The sequence below is a fragment of the Mustelus asterias genome, chromosome 16 (assembly GCF_964213995.1).
Source record: "Mustelus asterias chromosome 16, sMusAst1.hap1.1, whole genome shotgun sequence".
NCBI classification, from domain to species: Eukaryota; Metazoa; Chordata; class Chondrichthyes; order Carcharhiniformes; family Triakidae; genus Mustelus; species Mustelus asterias.
This window is the reverse complement of record NC_135816.1, coordinates 79,548,130-79,567,016: the sequence shown is the minus strand read 5'-3', so window position 1 is coordinate 79,567,016 and position 18,887 is coordinate 79,548,130. Positions and strand designations below refer to the sequence as shown.

General features: G+C 47.6%; 1 protein-coding gene across 4 annotated transcripts in view; it reads right to left on the bottom strand.

Moving 5' to 3' along the window:
* The window catches only part of LOC144505264 (G protein-coupled receptor kinase 6-like), a 226,085-nt gene that overhangs the window by 36,825 nt on the left and 170,373 nt on the right, over positions 1–18,887 (bottom strand). For all 4 annotated transcript variants that reach the window (XM_078231310.1, XM_078231311.1, XM_078231313.1 and 1 more), the window contains exon 13: positions 4,948–5,085. In XM_078231310.1, the coding sequence (XP_078087436.1) occupies positions 4,948–5,085 (138 nt within the window). The remainder of the gene's footprint in view (positions 1–4,947; positions 5,086–18,887) is intronic.

Here is an 18,887-nt window from a genome sequence, read left to right as displayed (position 1 = left end):
AACGCTGGTTAGGCCACATTTGGAGTACTGCATCCAGTTCTGGTCGCCGCACTACCAGAAGGACGTGGAGGCGTTAGAGAGAGTGCAGAGAAGGTTTACCAGGATGTTGCCTGGTATGGAGGGTCTTAGCTATGAGGAGAGATTGGGTAAACTGGGGTTGTTCTCACTGGAAAGACGGAGAATGAGGGGAGATCTAATAGAGGTGTACAAGATTATGAAGGGTATAGATAGGGTGAACAGTGGGAAGCTTTTTCCCAGGTCGGAGGTGACGATCACGAGGGGTCACGGGCTGAAGGTGAGAGGGGCGAAGTATAACTCCGATATCAGAGGGACCTTTTTTACACAGAGGGTGGTGGGGGCCTGGAATGCGCTGCCAAGTAGGGTGGTGGAGGCAGACACGCTGACATCGTTTAAGACTTACCTGGATAGTCACATGAGCAGCCTGGGAATGGAGGGATACAAACGATTGGTCTAGTTGGACCAAGGAGCGGCACAGGCTTGGAGGGCCGAAGGGCCTGTTTCCTGTGCTGTACTGTTCTTTGTTCACAGGTGAGGTGCCTGCAGATTGGAGGGTGGCAAATGTTGTGTCTTTGTTTAAAAAGGGCTGCAGGGAAAAGTCTGGGAACTACAGGCCAGTGAGCCTCACATCTTTGGAGTGGGTAAGTTGTTAGGAGGTATTTTGAGAGATAGGATCTGAGGCATTTAGAGACACAAGGACTGATTAGGGACAGTCAGCATGGCTTTGAGTGGAAAATAATGTCTCACAAATTTATAGAGTCATAGAGTCATAGAGGTTTACAGCATGGAAACAGGCCCTTCGGCCCAACTTGTCCATGCCGCCCTTTTTTTTTTGAAACCCCGAAGCTATTCCTAATTGCCCGCATTTGGCCCATATCCCTCTATACCCATCGTACCCATGTAACTATCTAAATGCTTTTTAAAAGATAAAAATGTACCCACCTCTACTACTACCTCTGGCAGCTTGTTCCAGGCACTCACCACCCTCTGAGTGAAAAAATTGCCCCACTAAACACTTTTGTATCTCTCCCCTCTCACCTTAAACCTATGCCCTCTAGTTTTAGACTCCCCTACCTTTGGGAAAAGATATTGATTATCTACCTTGTCTATGCCCCTCAGTATTTTATAGACCTCTATAAGGTCATCCCTCAGCCTCCTACGCTCCAGAAGAGACACTAAATAAGGTTAGATATTTTAAATGCACAGTCTGAGATTTTGTTAAGTGATGTGCATCAACTCTTACTTGATTGAGTTTTTTGAAGGAGTAACCAAGAAGGTAGATGAGGGCAGTGCAGTTGATGTTGTCTACATGGACTTTAGCAAGGCCTTTTACAAGGTACCGCATGCTCGGTTGTTGCATAAGGTTAAATCTCATGGGATCCAGGGTGAGGTAGCCAAATGGATACAAAATTGACTTGATGACGGAAGATAGAGGGTGGTTGTTCAAACTGGAGGCCTGGACCAGCGGTGTGCCCGAGGGATTGGTCCACTGTTATTTGTCATTTATATTAATGATTTGGATGAGAATATAGGAGGCATGGTTAGTAAGTTTGCAGATGACACCAAGATTGGTGGCATAGTGGACAGTGAACAAGGTTATTAGGATTGCAGTAGGATCTTGATCAATTGGGCCAGTGGGCTGACGAATGGCAGATGAAGTTTAGGTAAATGCGAGGTGATGCATTTTGGCAGATCGAACCAGGGCAGGACTTACTCAGTTAATGGTAGGGCATTGGGGAGAGCTATAGAACATAGAGATCTAGGGGTACATGTTCATAGCTCCTTGAAAGTGGAAGCACAGGTGGACAGAGTGGTGAAGAAGGCATTCGGCATGCTTGGTTTCATCGGTCAGAACATTGAATACAGGAGTTGGGACGTCTTGTTGAAGTTGTACAAGACATTGGTAAGGCCACACTTGGAATTCTGTGTACAGTTCTGGTCACCCTATTATAGAAAGGATATTATTAAACTAGAAAGAGTGCAGAAAAGATTTACTAAGATGCTACCGGGACTTGATGGTTTGAGTTATAAGGAGAGGCTGGATAGACTGGCACTTTTTCCTCTGGAGCTTAGGGGTGATCTTATAGAGGTCTATAAAATAATGAGGGGCATAGATCAGCTAGATAGTCAATATCTTTTTCCAAAGGTAGGGGAGTCTAAAGCGAGAGAGCATAGGTTTAAGGTGAGAGGGGAGAGATACAAAAGGGTCCAGTGGGGCAATTGTTTCACACAGAGGGTGGTGAGTGTCTGGAACAAGCTGCCAGAAGTAGTTGTAGAGGCGGGTACAATTTTGTCTTTTAAAAAGCATTTAGACAGTTCGATGGGTAAGATGGGTATAGAGGGATATGGGCCAAACGCAGGCAATTGGGACGAGCTTAGGCGTTAAAAAAAGGACAAGTTGGGCCACAGGGCCTGTTTCCATGCTGTAAACCTCTATGACTCTATGATTATTCTGTGCCTTTAAGAAATGTATTTGCCACGCTTCTTGTGCAGGATCTGTTTTAACAGTCTGTTCTAATTGGTGCTGTTTGGACTGTAAACGATCTGTGTTGGTACTGCAACAGCATAACTGCTCCGAATGGCTCGAACGTTGGTTTTAATCTGACCTACCGCTGTTCTGCTGATTTTAGTCATTTCCACTGGTGTTTTGCGGAAAAGGACTTAATTGGGTCAATTGACAATAATTGGAATTAGGCTTACGCAGAGAACTCAAGCTTAGACACTGCTCTGAGTTGCCAGAGAGCAGTGCCTCTCATTCTCTCCCTGAAGTTAGAGACTGGAATCTGCCAGGAAATAAGTCTCTTTCTCGGAGATTCTGCTGTTTGGGAGTGGATCTTTCTCTGAGAGTCAGAGGACAAGTGTCTGTCTGGAATTCTGATCAGAGGTGTTAAAAGGCTGGAAGCCTGGCATCTACATGCACATACCTGTTTTTGGTGCTAACTATTTCTGAAGAAGGGATTTATCACTATGGGGTACTGCTTGCAATGGGAACAATAGAGATTGATAGCTGTTAAGAATTACACTTGTTTAAGTATTTTAATTGGTAAAAGTTATGCTTTTTTTGTTATATGCTAACTGTGTTCTTAAATATAGTTTGTTTTGATAAAAGCTTCCGAGTGGGTCAATTGAATCATCCCTGAAACACCTTATGTTCACCCTAATACCAAAATCAAAAGGAAAAGTTTGGGTCTAAGCTAACTTCATAATATATCTTGATGATCTGGTCCCAACACACTGCAGGAACTCACCAAGATTCCAAACCCACAACCACTATCATCTAGAAGGACATGTCAGCAGATACAAAACTGGCTCGGTAAAAGAAGACAGAGGGTAGCAGTGGAAGGGTGTGTTTCTGAATGGAGGGCTGTGACAAGTGGCGTTCCTCAGGGATCAGTGCTGGGACCTTTGCTGTTTGTAATATATATAAATGATTTGGAGGAAAATGTAACTGGTTTGATTAGTAAGTTTGCAGACGACACAAAGGTTGGTGGATTTGCGGATAGCGATGAGGACCATCAGAGGATACAGCAGGATATAGATCAGTTCGAGACTTGTGCGGAGAGTTGGCAGATGAAGTTTAATCTGGACATATGTGAGGTAATGCATTTTGGAAGGTCTAATACAGATAGGAAATATACAGTAAATGGCAGAACACTTAAGAGTATTGATAGGCAAAGGGATCTGGGTGTACAGGTACACAGGTCGCTGAAAGTGGCAATGCAGGTGGAGCAGGTAGTCAAGAAGGCATACGGCATGCTTGCCTTCATCGGCCGGGGCATTGAGTTTAAAAATTGGCAAGTCATGTTGCAGGTTTATAGAACCTTAGTTAGGCCGCACTTGGAATATAGTGTTCAATTCTGGTCGCCACACTACCAGAAGGATGTGGAGGCTTTGGAGAGGGTACAGAAAAGATTTACCAGGATGTTGCCTGGTATGGAGGGCATTAGCTATGAGGAGAGGTTGGAGAAACTTGGTTTGTTCTCACTGGAACGACGGAAGTTGAGGGACGACCTGATAGAAGTCTACAAGATTATGAGAGACATGGTCAGAGTGGATAGTCAGAAGCTTTTTCCCAGGGTGGAAGAGTCAATTACTAGGGGGCATAGGGTTAAGGTGCAAGGGGCAAGGTTTAAAGGAGATGTACGAGGCAGATTTTTTACACACAGAGAGTAGTGGGTGCCTGGAACACGTTGCCGGGGGAGGTAGTGGAAGCGGATGTGGTAGTGACTTTTAAGGGGCTTCTTGACAAATACATGAATAGGATGGGAATAGAGGGATATGATCCCCGGAAGGGTAGGGGGTTTTAGTTCAGTCGGGCAGCATGGTCGGTGCAGGCTTGGAGAGCTGAAGTGCCTGTTCCTGTGCTGTAATTTTCTTTGTTCTTTGTTCAAACACATGGGATCATCACCACCACTTGGAAGTTCTCCTCCAAGTCACTCAACATCCTGACTGAGAAATATATCACCATTCCTTCATTATTGCTTGGCCAATATCCTGCAGCTCCCTCCCTAACAGTACTCTGCACGTACCGACATCTCAGGACTGCTGCAGTTCAAGAAGGCAGGTCACTACCACCTTAATTCTCAAGGGTAATAAACGCTAGCCGAGTCAATGAAGTCAATCACAGTTAAAATAAAACTGCCCCTTCCCCGGCCTTGCATCTGGGTCTGAGCTGAATCTCACCCTCTTCCTATCTCTTCACCCTCCCAACATCACCTTCTTACTGCTCCACAAGTGCTGCCTTCTCAACAACTCCCCTCCAAATGTCCACCCTCTCCCAACATCCTTCCCCCACTCTCCCTCCTCACCAGTCCTGTGCCCCTCTTGCTCTTTTTCCTCCAGCCTTACTCTGTCGCTTTTGAGGGGCCATTTTAGCTTCATTTACTCCTGGAGTAGGGAGGAAGGTTGTAAATGAGGATCTCCACTTACGTCAGGTGTGAATGGAGGCGACACCATTCCTGCTTCCAGCCGTTTGAAGTTAATGTTTTGAAACAATGGGTGTTCTTTCACCTCGCACGAGCCCCTCCCACAGCAACCCAATCGTTCTTCTGGATTTTTCCTCAGTAACTGTCGAAACAGAGTGTCATGAGCAGCCATATTTACCCAGAAACATTTCAAACCCCCCACACATCAATGCTGACCTTCCCAGCGCCCCCAAAACATTTCCCAATCCACCAAGCAACACCCACCCACCCGACTAACCCCTCCCCCAACCGGTAACACCCACCCACCCGACTAACCCCTCCCCCACCCTGTAACACCCACTCACCCGACTAACCCCTCCCCCAACCGGTAACACCCACCCACCCGACTAACCCCTCCCCCAACCGGTAACACCCACCCACCCGACTAACCCCTCCCCCACCCTGTAACACCCACTCACCCGACTAACCCCTCCCCCAACCGGTAACACCCACCCACCCGACTAACCCCTCCCCCACCCTGTAACACCCACTCACCCGACTAACCCCTCCCCCAACTGGTAACACCCACCCACCCGACTAACCCCTCCCCCACCCTGTAACACCCACTCACCCGACTAACCCCTCCCCCAACCGGTAACACCCACCCACCCGACTAACCCCTCCCCCAACCGGTAACACCCACCCACCCGACTAACCCCTCCCCCAACCTGTAACACCCTCCCACCCGACTAACCCCTCCCCCAACCTGCAACACCCACCCACCCGACTAACCCCTCCCCCACCCTGTAACACCCACTCACCCGACTAACCCCTCCCCCACCCTGTAACACCCACCCACCCGACTAACCCCTCCCCCAACCTGTAACACCCACCCACCCGACTAACCCCTCCCCCACCCTGTAACACCCACCCACCCGACTAACCCCTCCCCCAACCGGTAACACCCTCCCACCCGACTAACCCCTCCCCCAACCGGTAACACCCTCCCACCCGACTAACCCCTCCCCCAACCTGTAACACCCACCCACCCGACTAACCCCTCCCCCAACCTGCAACACCCACCCACCCGACTAACCCCTCCCCCACCCTGTAACACCCACTCACCCGACTAACCCCTCCCCCACCCTGTAACACCCACCCACCCGACTAACCCCTCCCCCAACCTGCAACACCCACCCACCCGACTAACCCCTCCCCCACCCTGTAACACCCACTCACCCGACTAACCCCTCCCCCAACCGGTAACACCCACCCACCCGACTAACCCCTCCCCCAACCTGCAACACCCACCCACCCGACTAACCCCTCCCCCACCCTGTAACACCCACCCACCCGACTAACCCCTCCCCCAACCTGTAACACCCACCCACCCGATTAACCCCTCCCCCACCCTGTAACACCCACCCACCCGACTAACCCCTCCCCCAACCGGTAACACCCTCCCACCCGACTAACCCCTCCCCCAACCTGTAACACCCACCCACCCGACTAACCCCTCCCCCACCCTGTAACACCCTCCCACCCGACTAACCCCTCCCCCAACCTGTAACACCCTCCCACCCGACTAACCCCTCCCCCAACCTGTAACACCCACCCACCCGACTAATCCCTCCCCCCACCCAGTCCCTCACCCCGCACCAACCCTTCCCCCCCATCCAGTCCCACCTCCCCGACCAACCCTTCCCGCCCCCCCGACCAACCCTGCCCCCCCACCCAAACAGCATAAGCAGTAAGTAATAGACAGAGCGAAGCAAATCCACAGCCAACAGATCAGATCCAAATTCTGCAGTTCTGCCACATACAGCCATGAATGGTGGTGGACAATTAAACAATTCATTGGAGGAGGCTCCACAAATATCCCCATTCGCAATGATAGGAGAGCCCAGCACATCAGTGCAAAAGGTAACAATTTGCAACAATCTTCAGCCAGAAGTGCCAAATGAATGACCCATTAAACCCCCTCCTGAGGTCCCCAGCATCACAGATGTCAGTCTTCAGCCAATTCAATTCACATGATAGCAAGAAATGGCTGAAGACACTGGACACTGCAAAGACTATGGCCCTGACAATATTTCGGCACATGTGCTCCAGAACTTGTTGCACCCCGAGCCAAGCTGTTCCAATACAGCTACAGTGCTGGCATCTATGTGACAATGTGGAAAATTGCCCAGGTATATTCTGAACACAAAACCAACAAATTCAACCTGGCCAAATATCACCCCATCAGTCTACTCTCAAGATTCAGAACTGGCTTGGCCATAAAAGAGAGAGGATAAGTGGAAGTTAGGTTACAAACTGTGAAAATTAAAGTTCCATAATTGTCAAAAAACCCTGTCAAGTACTGGAAAATGATTATTAGCCAAACAAGCCCTTCAGTAAGACCAACACTTATGCCAAGACCAACAGGATAAGTGAGTATATCTAAAACCTTGTTCCATAAACACTGCATTCCAGGCTAGGACAACAGGATGAAAACAAAGGACAAATGACCATGACAATTACTAAATAACAAGATATGGGGACATGTTATACACATGAAGAATTGGTTTTCTATTGGATAAGAAAGGGCAAAAGGCGATGCTACGATTGGTGGATACGTATGCCAATGAAGGATTAGAAAAAATTGCTCGTTTTTCATTTGCTGTAATTAAGTATATAACTGCTAAATTTTCTGTTTGAATCAACAGAACACCCAGCAATACTTTGCTTGCCTCATGTTCTCACTTGTGCACAAGTTATTAAAGCTTGGAAATAGAGTACTCTGGGTTTAAGTGTTGTTTGTACCCAAAGCCGACGACAGTAGCGGTGGAAGGGTGTTTTTCTGAATGAACGTCTGTAACCAGTGGTGTTCATGATGTGGAGGTGCCGGCGGTGTTCCACAGGGACTGGGTCTTGGACCTCTGTTATTTGTAATATATATAAATGACTTGGAAGAAAATGTAGCTGGTCTGATTAGCAAGTTTACGGATGACATTAAAATTGCCGGAGTTGCGGATAGTGATGAACATTGTCAGAGAATACAGCAGGATATAGATAGGTTGGAAAATTGGGCGGAGAAATGGCAGATGGAATTTAAGATGGACAAATGCGAAGTGATGCATTTTGGTAGATCCAATTCAGGTGGGAGCTATAAAATAATCATAGAAGAATCATAGAAACCCTATAGTGTAGAAAGAGGCCATTCGGCCCATCGAGTCTACACTGACCACAATCCCACCCAGGCCCTACCCCCATATCCCTACATAAATGGCAGAACCATCAGAATCGTAGACACACAGAGATCTGGGGGTACGGATCCACAGATCCTTAAAAGTGGCAGTACAGGTGGAAAAGCTGGTGAAGAAAATACATGCATGCTTGCCTTCATTGGCCGGGGCTTCGAGTATAAAGGTTGGCAAATTATGTTAGTTATATAAAACGTTGGTTAGGCCACATAGAACCATAGAAAATTACAGCTCAGAAACAGGCCTTTTGGCCCTTCTTGTCTGTGCCAAACCATTTTTTGCCTAGTCCCACTGACCTGCACTTGGACCATATCCCTCCACACCCCTCTCATCCATGAACCCATCCAAGTTTTTCTTAAATCCGGCAGCTCATTCCACACTCCCACCACTCTCTCCCACCTCTATCAAATCTCCCCTCAATCTTCTACGCTCCAGGGAATAAAGTCCCAACCTATTCAATCTCTCTCTGTAACTCAGCTTCTCAAGTCCCGGCAACATCCTTGTGAACCTTCTCTGCACTCTTTCAACCTTATTTACATCCTTCCTGTAACTAGGTGACCAAAACTGTACACACTAGTCTAAATTCGGCCTCACCAATGTCTTATATAACCTTACCATAACACTCCAACTTTTATACTCGATACTCCGATTCATAAAGGCCAATGTACTAAAGGCACTCTTTACGACCCTATCCACCTGTGACGTCACTTTTAGGGAATTCTGTACCTGTATTCCCAGATCCCTCTGTTCAACTGCACTCTTCAGAGTCCTACCATTTACCCTGTACGTTCTTCTTTGGTTTGTCCTTCCAAAGTGCAATATCTCACACTTGCCTGCGTTAAATTCAATTTGCCATTTTTCAGCCCATTTTTCTAGTTGGTCCAAATCCCTCTGCAAGCTTTGAAAACCTTCCTCACTGTCCACTACACCTCCAATCTTTGTATCATCAGCAAATTTGCTGATCCAATTTACCACATTATCATCCAGATCATTGATATAGATTACAAACAACAATGGACCCAACACCGATCCCTGCGGCACACCACTAGTCACAGGCCTCCACTCAGAGAAGCAATCCTCCACAACCACTCTCTGGCTTCTTCCATTGAGCCAGTGTCTAATCCAATTTACTACCTCCCCATGTATACCCAGCGACTGAACCTTCCTAACTAACCTCCCTTGAGGGACCTTGTCAAAGGCCTTGTTGAAATCCAGGTAGACAACATCCACTGCCTTCCCTTCATCCACTTTCCTGGTAACCTCCTCGAAAAACTCTAATAGAACATAGAACATAGAAAGCCACAGCACAAACAGGCCCTTCGGCCCACAAGTTGCACCGATCACATCCCCACCTCTAGTCCTATCTATAGCCCTCAATCCCATTAAATCCCATGGACTCATCCAGAAGTCTCTTAAAAGACCCCAACGAGTTTGCCTCCACCACCACCGACGTCAGCCGATTCCACTCACCCACCACCCTCTGAGTGAAAAACGTACCCCTGACATCTCCTCTGTACCTACCCCCCAGCACCTTAAACCTGTGTCCTCTCGTAATAGATTGGTCAAACATGACCTACCACGCACAAAGCCATGTTGACTCTCCCTAATAAGTCCCTGTCTATCCAAATATTTGTAGATCATATCCCTTATTACACCTTCCAATAACTTGCCCACCACCGACGTCAAACTTACTGGCCTATAATTTCCCGGATTTCTTTTGGATCCTTTTTTAAACAACGGAACAACATGAGCCACCCTCCAATCATCCGGCACCTCCACCGTGAATACTGACATTTTAAATATGTCTGCCAGGGCCCCTGCAAGTTCAACACTAGCTTCCCTCAACGTCCGTGGGAATACCCTGTCCGGTCTTGGGGATTTATCCACTCTGATTTGCCTCAAGACAGCAAGCACCTCCTCCCCTTTAATCTGTAAAGGTTCCATGACCTCCCTACCTGTTTGCCCTATTTCCGTAGACTCCATGCCCGTTTCCTTAGTAAATACGGATGCAAAAAACGCATTTAACATCTCCCCCATTTCTTTCGGTTCCATACATAGCCGACCACTCTGATCTTCAAGAGGACCAATTTTATCCCTCACTATCCTTTTGCTCCTAACATACCTATAGAAGCTCTTTGGATTTTCCTTCACTTTGTCTACCAAAGCAACCTCATGTCTTCTTTTAGCCCTCCTGATTTCCCTCTTAAGTAGCTTCTTGCACTTTTTATACTCCTCGAGCATCTGATGTGTTCCTTGCTGCCTGTACATTTCATACAACTCTCTCTTCCTCTTAATCAGTGTTACAATCTCCCTCGAGAACCAAGGTTCCTTATTCCTATTTACTTTGCCTTTAATCCTGACAGGAACATACAAACTCTGCACTCTCAAAATTTCTCCTTTGAAGGCCTCCCACTTTCCATTTACATCCTTACCAGATAATAGCCTGTGCCAATCCACACTTCCCAGATCCCTTCTCATTTCATCAAATTTGGCCTTTTTCCAGTTCAGAACTTCAACCCGAGGACCAGATCTATCCTTAACCATGATCAGGTTGAAACTAATGGCATTATGATCACTGGATCCAAAGTGTTCCCTCACACTCACATCCATCACCTGCCCTAACTCATTTCCCAATAGGAGATCCAATATCACATCCTCTCCAGTTGGCACCTCTATATACCGATGTAGAAAATTCTCCTGAACACATTTTACAAACTCTACCCCGTCTAAACCTTTAACAGTATGTGAGTCCCAATCTATATGTGGAAAATCAAAATCCCCTACTATCACAACTTTGTGTTTCTTGCAGTTGTCTGCTATCTCGCTGCTGATTTGCTCCTCCAATTCTCGCTGACTATTAGGTGGTCTATAATACAAGCCCATTAATGTTGTCATACCTTTCCTGTTTCTCAGCTCCACCCATAGGGCCTCTGTAGACAAGCTCCCTAATCTATCCTGCCTGAGTACCGCTGTAACATTTTCCCTGACCAACAATGCCACCCCCCCACCTTTTATCCCTCTGCCTCTATCCCGCCTGAAACATTGGAACCCTGGAACATTGAGCTGCCAGTCCTGCCCCCCCTGTAGCCAAGTTTCACTAATGGCTATAATGTCATATTTCCATGTGTCTATCCACGCCTTCAGCTCATCTGCCTTCCCCACAATACTCCTGGCATTGAAATAGACACACCTCAAAAGATTATTTCCACCACACTCAACCCTTCCATTTGTGATTTTGCTTGAACTAACCTGTCTTTTTACCCCTGCTCCACTATCTGCTCTGGCACTCTGGTTTCCATCCCCCTGCAAATCTAGTTTAAACGCTCCCCAATAACACTCGCAAACGTCCCTGCAAGTATATTGGTCCCCTTGTAGTTTAGGTGTAACCCGTCTCTCTTGTACAGGTCCCACCTGCCCCAGAAGAGGTCCCAATGATCCAAGAATTGGAAACCCTGCCCCCTGCACCAGTTCCTCAGCCACGTGTTCATCCGCCCAAGCATCCTACTCCTGCCCTCACTGGCATGTGGCTCAGGTAGCAATCCTGAGATTTCTACCCTCGGGGTCCTGCTTTTTAACTTCCTTCCAAGCTCTTTGTACTCACTCTTTAGGACCTCCTCACTCTTCCTTCCTTCGTCATTGGTACCGATGTGTACCACGACATCTGGCTGATCACCTTCCCACTTTAGAACGCTGTGCACACGATCAGAGACATCGCTGACCTTGGCACCCGGGAGACAACAAACCATGCGGGAGTCTCTGTCCCGACCACAGAACCTCCTGTCCGTACCTCTGACCATTGAGTCCCCTATCACTACTGCTCTCCTCTTCTTCATCCCATCCTTTTGCGCTGTAGAACCAGACTCAGTATCAGAGTTCCGGCTTGTCCCAGGTAAAGCATCTCCCACAACAGTATCCAATTCAGTATACCTGTTGTGGAGGGGTATGTCCACAGGGGAACCCCGCTCTGCCTGTCCTTTCACACTGCCATTTCCTCTCCTTACAGTAACCCAATTTCCTGTGCTCTGCTGCTTAGGTGTAACTATCTCCCTAAAGCTACTGTCTATAAACTCCTCATTCTCCAGAATTAGATGGAGGTCATCAAGCTCCTGCTCCAGTTAGATCATAGAACATAGAACAGTACAGCACAGAACAGGCCCTTCGGCCCACGATGTTGTGCCTAGCTTTATCTGAAACCAAGATCAAGCTATCCCACTCCCTATCATCCTGGTGTGCTCCATGTGCCTATCCAATAACCGCTTAAATGTTCCTAAAGTGTCTGACTCCACTATCACTGCAGGCAGTCCATTCCACACCCCAACCACTCTCTGCGTAAAGAACCTACCTCTGATATCCTTCCTATATCTCCCACCATGAACCCTATAGTTATGCTCCCTTGTAATAGCTCCACCCACCCGAGGAAATAGTCTTTGAACGTTCACTCTATCTATCCCCTTCATCATTTTATAAACCTCTATGAAGTCTCCCCTCAGCCTCCTCCGCTCCAGAGAGAACAGCCCTCGCTCCCTTAACCTTTCCTCATAAGACCTACCCTCCAAACCAGGCAGCATCCTGGTAAATCTCCTCTGCACTCTTTCCAGCGCTTCCACATCCTTCTTATAGTGAGGTGACCAGAACTGCACACAATATTCCAAATGTGGTCTCACCTAGGTCCTGTACAGTTGCAGCATAACCCCACAGCTCTTAAACTCCAACCCCCTGTTAATAAAAGCTAACACACTATAGGCCTTCTTCACAGCTCTATCCACTTGAGTGGCAACCTTTAGAGATCTGTGGATATGGACCCCAAGATCTCTCTGTTCCTCCACATTCTTCAGAACCCTACCTTTGACCCTGTAATACACATTTAAATTAGTCTTATCAAAATGAATCACCTCACATTTATCAGGGTTAAACTCCATTTGCCATTTTTCAGCCCAGCTTTGCATCCTATCTATGTCTCTTTGTAGCCTACAACAGCCCTCCACCTCATCCACTACCCCACCAATCTTGGTGTCATCAGCAAATTTACTGATCCACCCTTCAGCCCCCTCCTCCAAGTCATTAATAAAAATCACAAAGAGCAGAGGACCAAGCACTGATCCCTGTGGCACTCCGCTAGCAACCTGCCTCCAGTCCGAAAATCTTCCATCCACCACCACCCTCTGTCTTCGATCAGATATGATGTGGAGATGCCGGCGTTGGACTGGGGTAAGCACAGTAAGAAGTCTCACAGCACCAGGTTAAAGTCCAACAGGTTTATTTGGTAGCAAATACCATAAGCTTTCGGAGCAATGCTCCTTCGTCAGATGGAGTGGTCTCTGTTCTCAAACAGGGCACAGACACAGAAATCAAATTACAGAATACTGATTAGAATGCAAATCTCTACAGCCAGCCAGGTCTTAAATGCACAGACAATGTGGGTGGAGGGAGCATTCAACACAGGTTAAAGAGATGTGTATTGTCTCCAGACAGTACAGCTTGTGAAATTGTGCAAGTCCAGGAGTCAAGCTGTGGGGGTTACTGATAATGTGACATAAATCCAACATCCCGGTTTAGACCGTCCTCATGTGTGCGGAACTTGGCTATCAGTTTCTGCTCAGTGACTCTGCGCTGTCGCAAGAAAGGATGTCCCGAGGCATGGTACATTGGGGAAACCATGCAGACGCTACGACAACGGATGAATGAACACCGCTCGACATTCACCAGGCAAGACTGTTCTCTTCCTGTAGGGGAGCACTTCAGCAGTCACGGGCATTCAGCCTTGGATCTTCAGGTAAGCGTTCTCCAAGGCGGCCTTCACGACACACGACAGCGCAGAGTCACTGAGCAGAAACTGATAGCCAAGTTCCGCACACATGAGGACGGTCTAAACCGGGATGTTGGATTTATGTCACATTATCAGTAACCCCCACAGCTTGACTCCTGGACTTGCACAATTTCACAAGCTGTTCTGTCTGGAGACAATACACATCTCTTTAACCTGTGTTGAATGCTCCCTCCACCCACATTGTCTGTGCATTTAAGACCTGGCTGGCTGTAGAGATTTGCATTCTAATCAGTATTCTGTAATTTGATTTCTGTGTCTGTGCCCTGTTTGAGAACAGAGACCACTCCATCTGACGAAGGAGCATTGCTCCGAAAGCTTATGGTATTTGCTACCAAATAAACCTGTTGGACTTTAACCTGGTGTTGTGAGACTTCTTACTTCGATCAGATAGCCAGTTACCTATCCAATCAGCCAACTTTCCCTCTATCTCACACCTCCTTACTTTCATCATAAGCCGACCATGGGGGACCTTATCAAACGCCTTACTAAAATCCATGTATATGACATCAACTGCCCTACCTTCATCAACACACTTAGTTACCTCCTCAAAAAATTCAATCAAATTTGTGAGGCACGACTTGCCCTTCACGAATCCGTGCTGACTATCCCGGATTAATCCGCATCTTTCTAAATGGTCATAAATCCCATCCCTAAGGACCTTTTCCATCAATTTACCAACCACTGAAGTAAGACTAACCGGTCTATAATTACCAGGGTCATTTCTATTCCCTTTCTTAAACAGAGGAACAACATTCGCCACTCTCCAGTCCTCTGGCACCATCCCCGTGGACAGCGAGGACCCAAAGATCAAAGCCAAAGGCTCTGCAAGCTCATCCATTGCCTCCCAAAGAATCCTAGGATATATTTCATCAGGCCCAGGGGACTTATCCACCTTCAGTTTATTCAAAACTGCCAGTCCATCCTCCCTCCGAACATCTATTTCCTCCAGCCTATTAGCCTGTAACACCTTCTCTTCCTCAAAAATATGGCCCCTCTCCTTGGTGAACACTGAAGAAAAGTATTCATTCATCACCTCGCCTATCTCTACTGACTCCATACACAAGTTCCCATTACTGTCCTTGACCGGCCCTAACCTCACCCTGGTCATTCTTTTATTCCTCACATAAGAGTAAAAAGCCTTGGGGTTTTCCTTGATCCGACCCGCCAAGGACTTCTCATGTCCCCTCCGAGCTCTCCTTAGCCCCTTTATCAGCTCATTCCTTGCTAACTTGTAACCCTCAATCGAGCCATCTGAACCTTGTTTCCTCATCCCGACATAAGCTTCCCTCTTCCTTTTCACAAGACATTCCACCTCTTTCGTGAACCATGGTTCCCTCATTCGGCCATTTCCTCCCTGCCTGACAGGGACATACCTATCAAGGACACCCAGTATTTGTTCCTTGAAAAAGTTCCACTTTTCATTAGTGCCTTTCCCTGACAGTTTCTGTTCCCATCTTATGCCCCCTAATCCTTGCCTAATCGCATCATAATTACCTCTCCCCTAATTGTAAACCTTGCCCTGCCGTACGGCCCTATCCCTCTCCATTGCAATAACAAAAGACACCGAATTGTGGTCACCATCTCCAAAGTGCTCTCCCACAACCAAGTCTAACACTTGGCCCGGTTCATTTCCCAGTACCAAATCCAATGTGGCCTCACCTCTTGTCGGCCTATCCACATATTGTGTCAGGAAACCCTCCTGCACACACTGCACAAAAACTGCCCCATCCGAACTATTTGACCTACAAAGGTTCCAATCAATATTTGGAAAGTTAAAGTCCCCCATGACAACTACCCTGTGACCCCACACATATCCATAATCTGCTTAGCAATTTCTTCCTCCACATCTCTATTACTATTTGGGGGCCTATAGTAAACTCCTAACAACGTGACCGCTCCTTTCCTATTTCTAACCTCAGCCCATATTACCTCAGTGTGCAGATCCCCCTCGAAGTGCCTTTCCGCAGCCGTTAAACTATCCTTGATTAACAATACTACTCCTCCCCTCTTTTACCAGCTTCCCTAGACTTAGTGAAACATCTATACCCCGGAACGTCCAACAACCATTCCTGTCCTTGTTCTACCCACGTCTCCGTAATGGCCACAACATCGTAGTCCCAAGTACCAATCCATGCCCCAAGTTCATCTACCTTGTTCCGGATGCTCCTTGCATTGAAGTAGACACACTTCAACCCACCTTCCTGTCTACCGGTACCCACCCTTGACCCTGATACCTTCCCCAATACCTCACCACCCTCAACACTGGCTTCTGGACTACAACTCCTATTCCCACTCCCCTGACAAATTAGTTTAAACCCCCCTGAAGAGCCGTATCAAATTTCCCTCCCAGGATATTGGTGCCCCTCTGGTTCAGGTGCACCCCGTCCTGTTTGTACAGGTCCCACCTTCCCCAGAATGTGTTCCAATTATCCACATATCTGAAACCCTCCCTCCTACACCATCCCTGCAACCACATGTTTAACTACACTCTCTCCCTGTTCCTCAACTCGCTATCACGTGGCACCGGCAACGTACCAGAGATGACCACATGTTTTGTCTTGGCTCTCAGCTTCCAGCCCAGCTCCCGAAATTCCTGTTTTAAATCCCCGTCCTTTCTCTTGCCTATGTCATTGGTACCAATGTGTACCACGAATTGTGACTGTTTCCCCTCCCCCTTAAGAATCCGGAAAACACGGTCCGAGACGTCACGGACCTTGGCATCCGGTAGGCAACATACCATCCGTGAGTCTCTTTTGCTGCCACAGAACCTCCTATCTGTCCCTCTAACTAACGAGTCCCCAATAACTATTGCCCTCCCGCTCTGCCCCTTACCCTCCCGAGCCACAGAGACGGACACAGTGCTGGAGATCCTCTCACTGCGGCTCACCAGTATGTCGTCCCCCTCAACCGTATCCAAAGCGGAATACTTGTTGCTAAGGGGAACGACCACCGGGGATCCCTGCACGGACTGCTTCCTCCCAGCCCCTCTCACCGTCACCCATCTATTTTCATTCCTCGGAGTAACTGTATCCCTAAAGCTTCTGTCTATGGCCACCTCTGTGTCCCTAATGATCCTAAGTTCCCTAACATGCTTTGCTAGCAGCTGCAGCTGGATGCATCTTTTGCAGGTGCTGTCGTCAGGGATACCGGAGGTCTCCCTGATCTCCCACATCCTGCATGAAGAGCATTCCAACATCTTGCCTGGCATTTTTTTTTTACTCTGAGGAAAAACAAGAATAAACTTTCTGGGGAAAAAAAAACCTACTCTCGATTTTGCCTGTTTACGCCGAAGCCCGTTGAGCCAAAGCCCTTCAGCTCTCACTCTGCTCCCTGCTCACTCCGCTGCCCGCTACAACGCTGCCCGCTGAATAGTGCGGCCTGCTTTTAAACCTCCCCTGCGCTAAAAGAAAACTTCAAAAAACCCTTCCCAGAACACCCCGCGGCCTACTTCCGGTTTACATTTGGAATAGTGTGTCCAATTCTGGTCACCGCACTACCAGAAGGATGTGGTGGTTGGAGGGAGTACAAAAAAGGTTTACCAGGATGTTGCCTGGTATGGAGGGTATTAGCTATGAGGAGAGATTGAATAAACTGGGATTGTTCTCCCTGGAAAGATGGAGGCTGAGGGATGACCTGGTAGAAGTTTATAAAATTATGAGGGGGCATAGATAAGGCGAACAGTTGGAAGCTTTTTCCCAGGGCAGAAATGATGATCACAAGAGGGCAAAAGTTCAAGGTAGGGGAGTCGGCGGGGGAGGGGGGGGGGGGGGGGGTTCAGTGGAGATGTGTGGGGAAGGTTTTTTTACACAGAGGGTGGGGGCCCGGAATGTACTGGCAAGTGAGGTGGTTGAGGCAGATCTGTTAGCGACATTTAAGGCTTATCTGGATAGGCACATGAACAGGCGGGGTATAGAGGGATAACAGGCAGTTGTTCTAGGTAGGAAAATGTGATTGGCGCAGGCTTGCTGAGCTGAAGGGCCTGTTCCTATGCTGTACTGTTCTTTGTTTGTTCTTTGTAATGGAAATGGTCATCAATAGTGCTATCAAGCGGCACTTACTCAGCAGTAACCTGCTCACTGACACTCAGTTTGGGTTCTGCCAGGGTCACTCAGCTCCTGACCTCATTACAGCCTTGGCGCAAACGTGAACAAAAGAACTAAGTTCCAAAGGTGAGGTAAGAGTCACGGTCCTTGACATCAAGGTAGAATTTGATCTTAAAAGTGGACAAACCTCCAGGTCCAGATGAATTGTGCCCCAGTTTGCTGTGGGAGGCAAGGAAGGAAATTGCGGGGGCAGCTCACCCAAGATTTTAATTCCTCTCTGGCCCTGGGGGAGATGTGGTTCCACCGTATAAGAAGGGTTGTAGAGATAAGCCAGGGAATTACTGTCGCGAAGTTGAGTTTGTAAAGAATGTAAAAATGCTAGAGGGGAAAAAACATTATGGTATCCCTTTAAAAGCTGCTGTTTGTTTCAGCGCTTGGAGGTTTAAAATGCAAAGTACATCCAAAGTCTCAGACTGAAACATTTCTATCAAAAAGTCAAGCAGTGTTCTTGACAAAGGCAACCTGTTCTTGTTTGAATTTTGCCCAATCGATTTAAAGCAGGCACTCAGCTACCAGGAATCTATAAAGATTTGATGTTGACACCAGCAGACCGATCCTATTGGAGGGAAATTGATCAGTCATCATAGTATAAAAGAGCGCAAAGGGGGAAGAACAGGAGATAGGAACCGCCATCTCTCAAGTCTAGAGAGGGAGAGAGCAAATCTCCACCCTGTCAGCTTTCTATATCCCTTCAGAGAATGCACCATCTAACCAGCGAAAGATACCAAATCAAAAAGAACTCACAGACAGAGAAATCAACCAAGAAACTTCAGAAGGTTCTGAAAACACA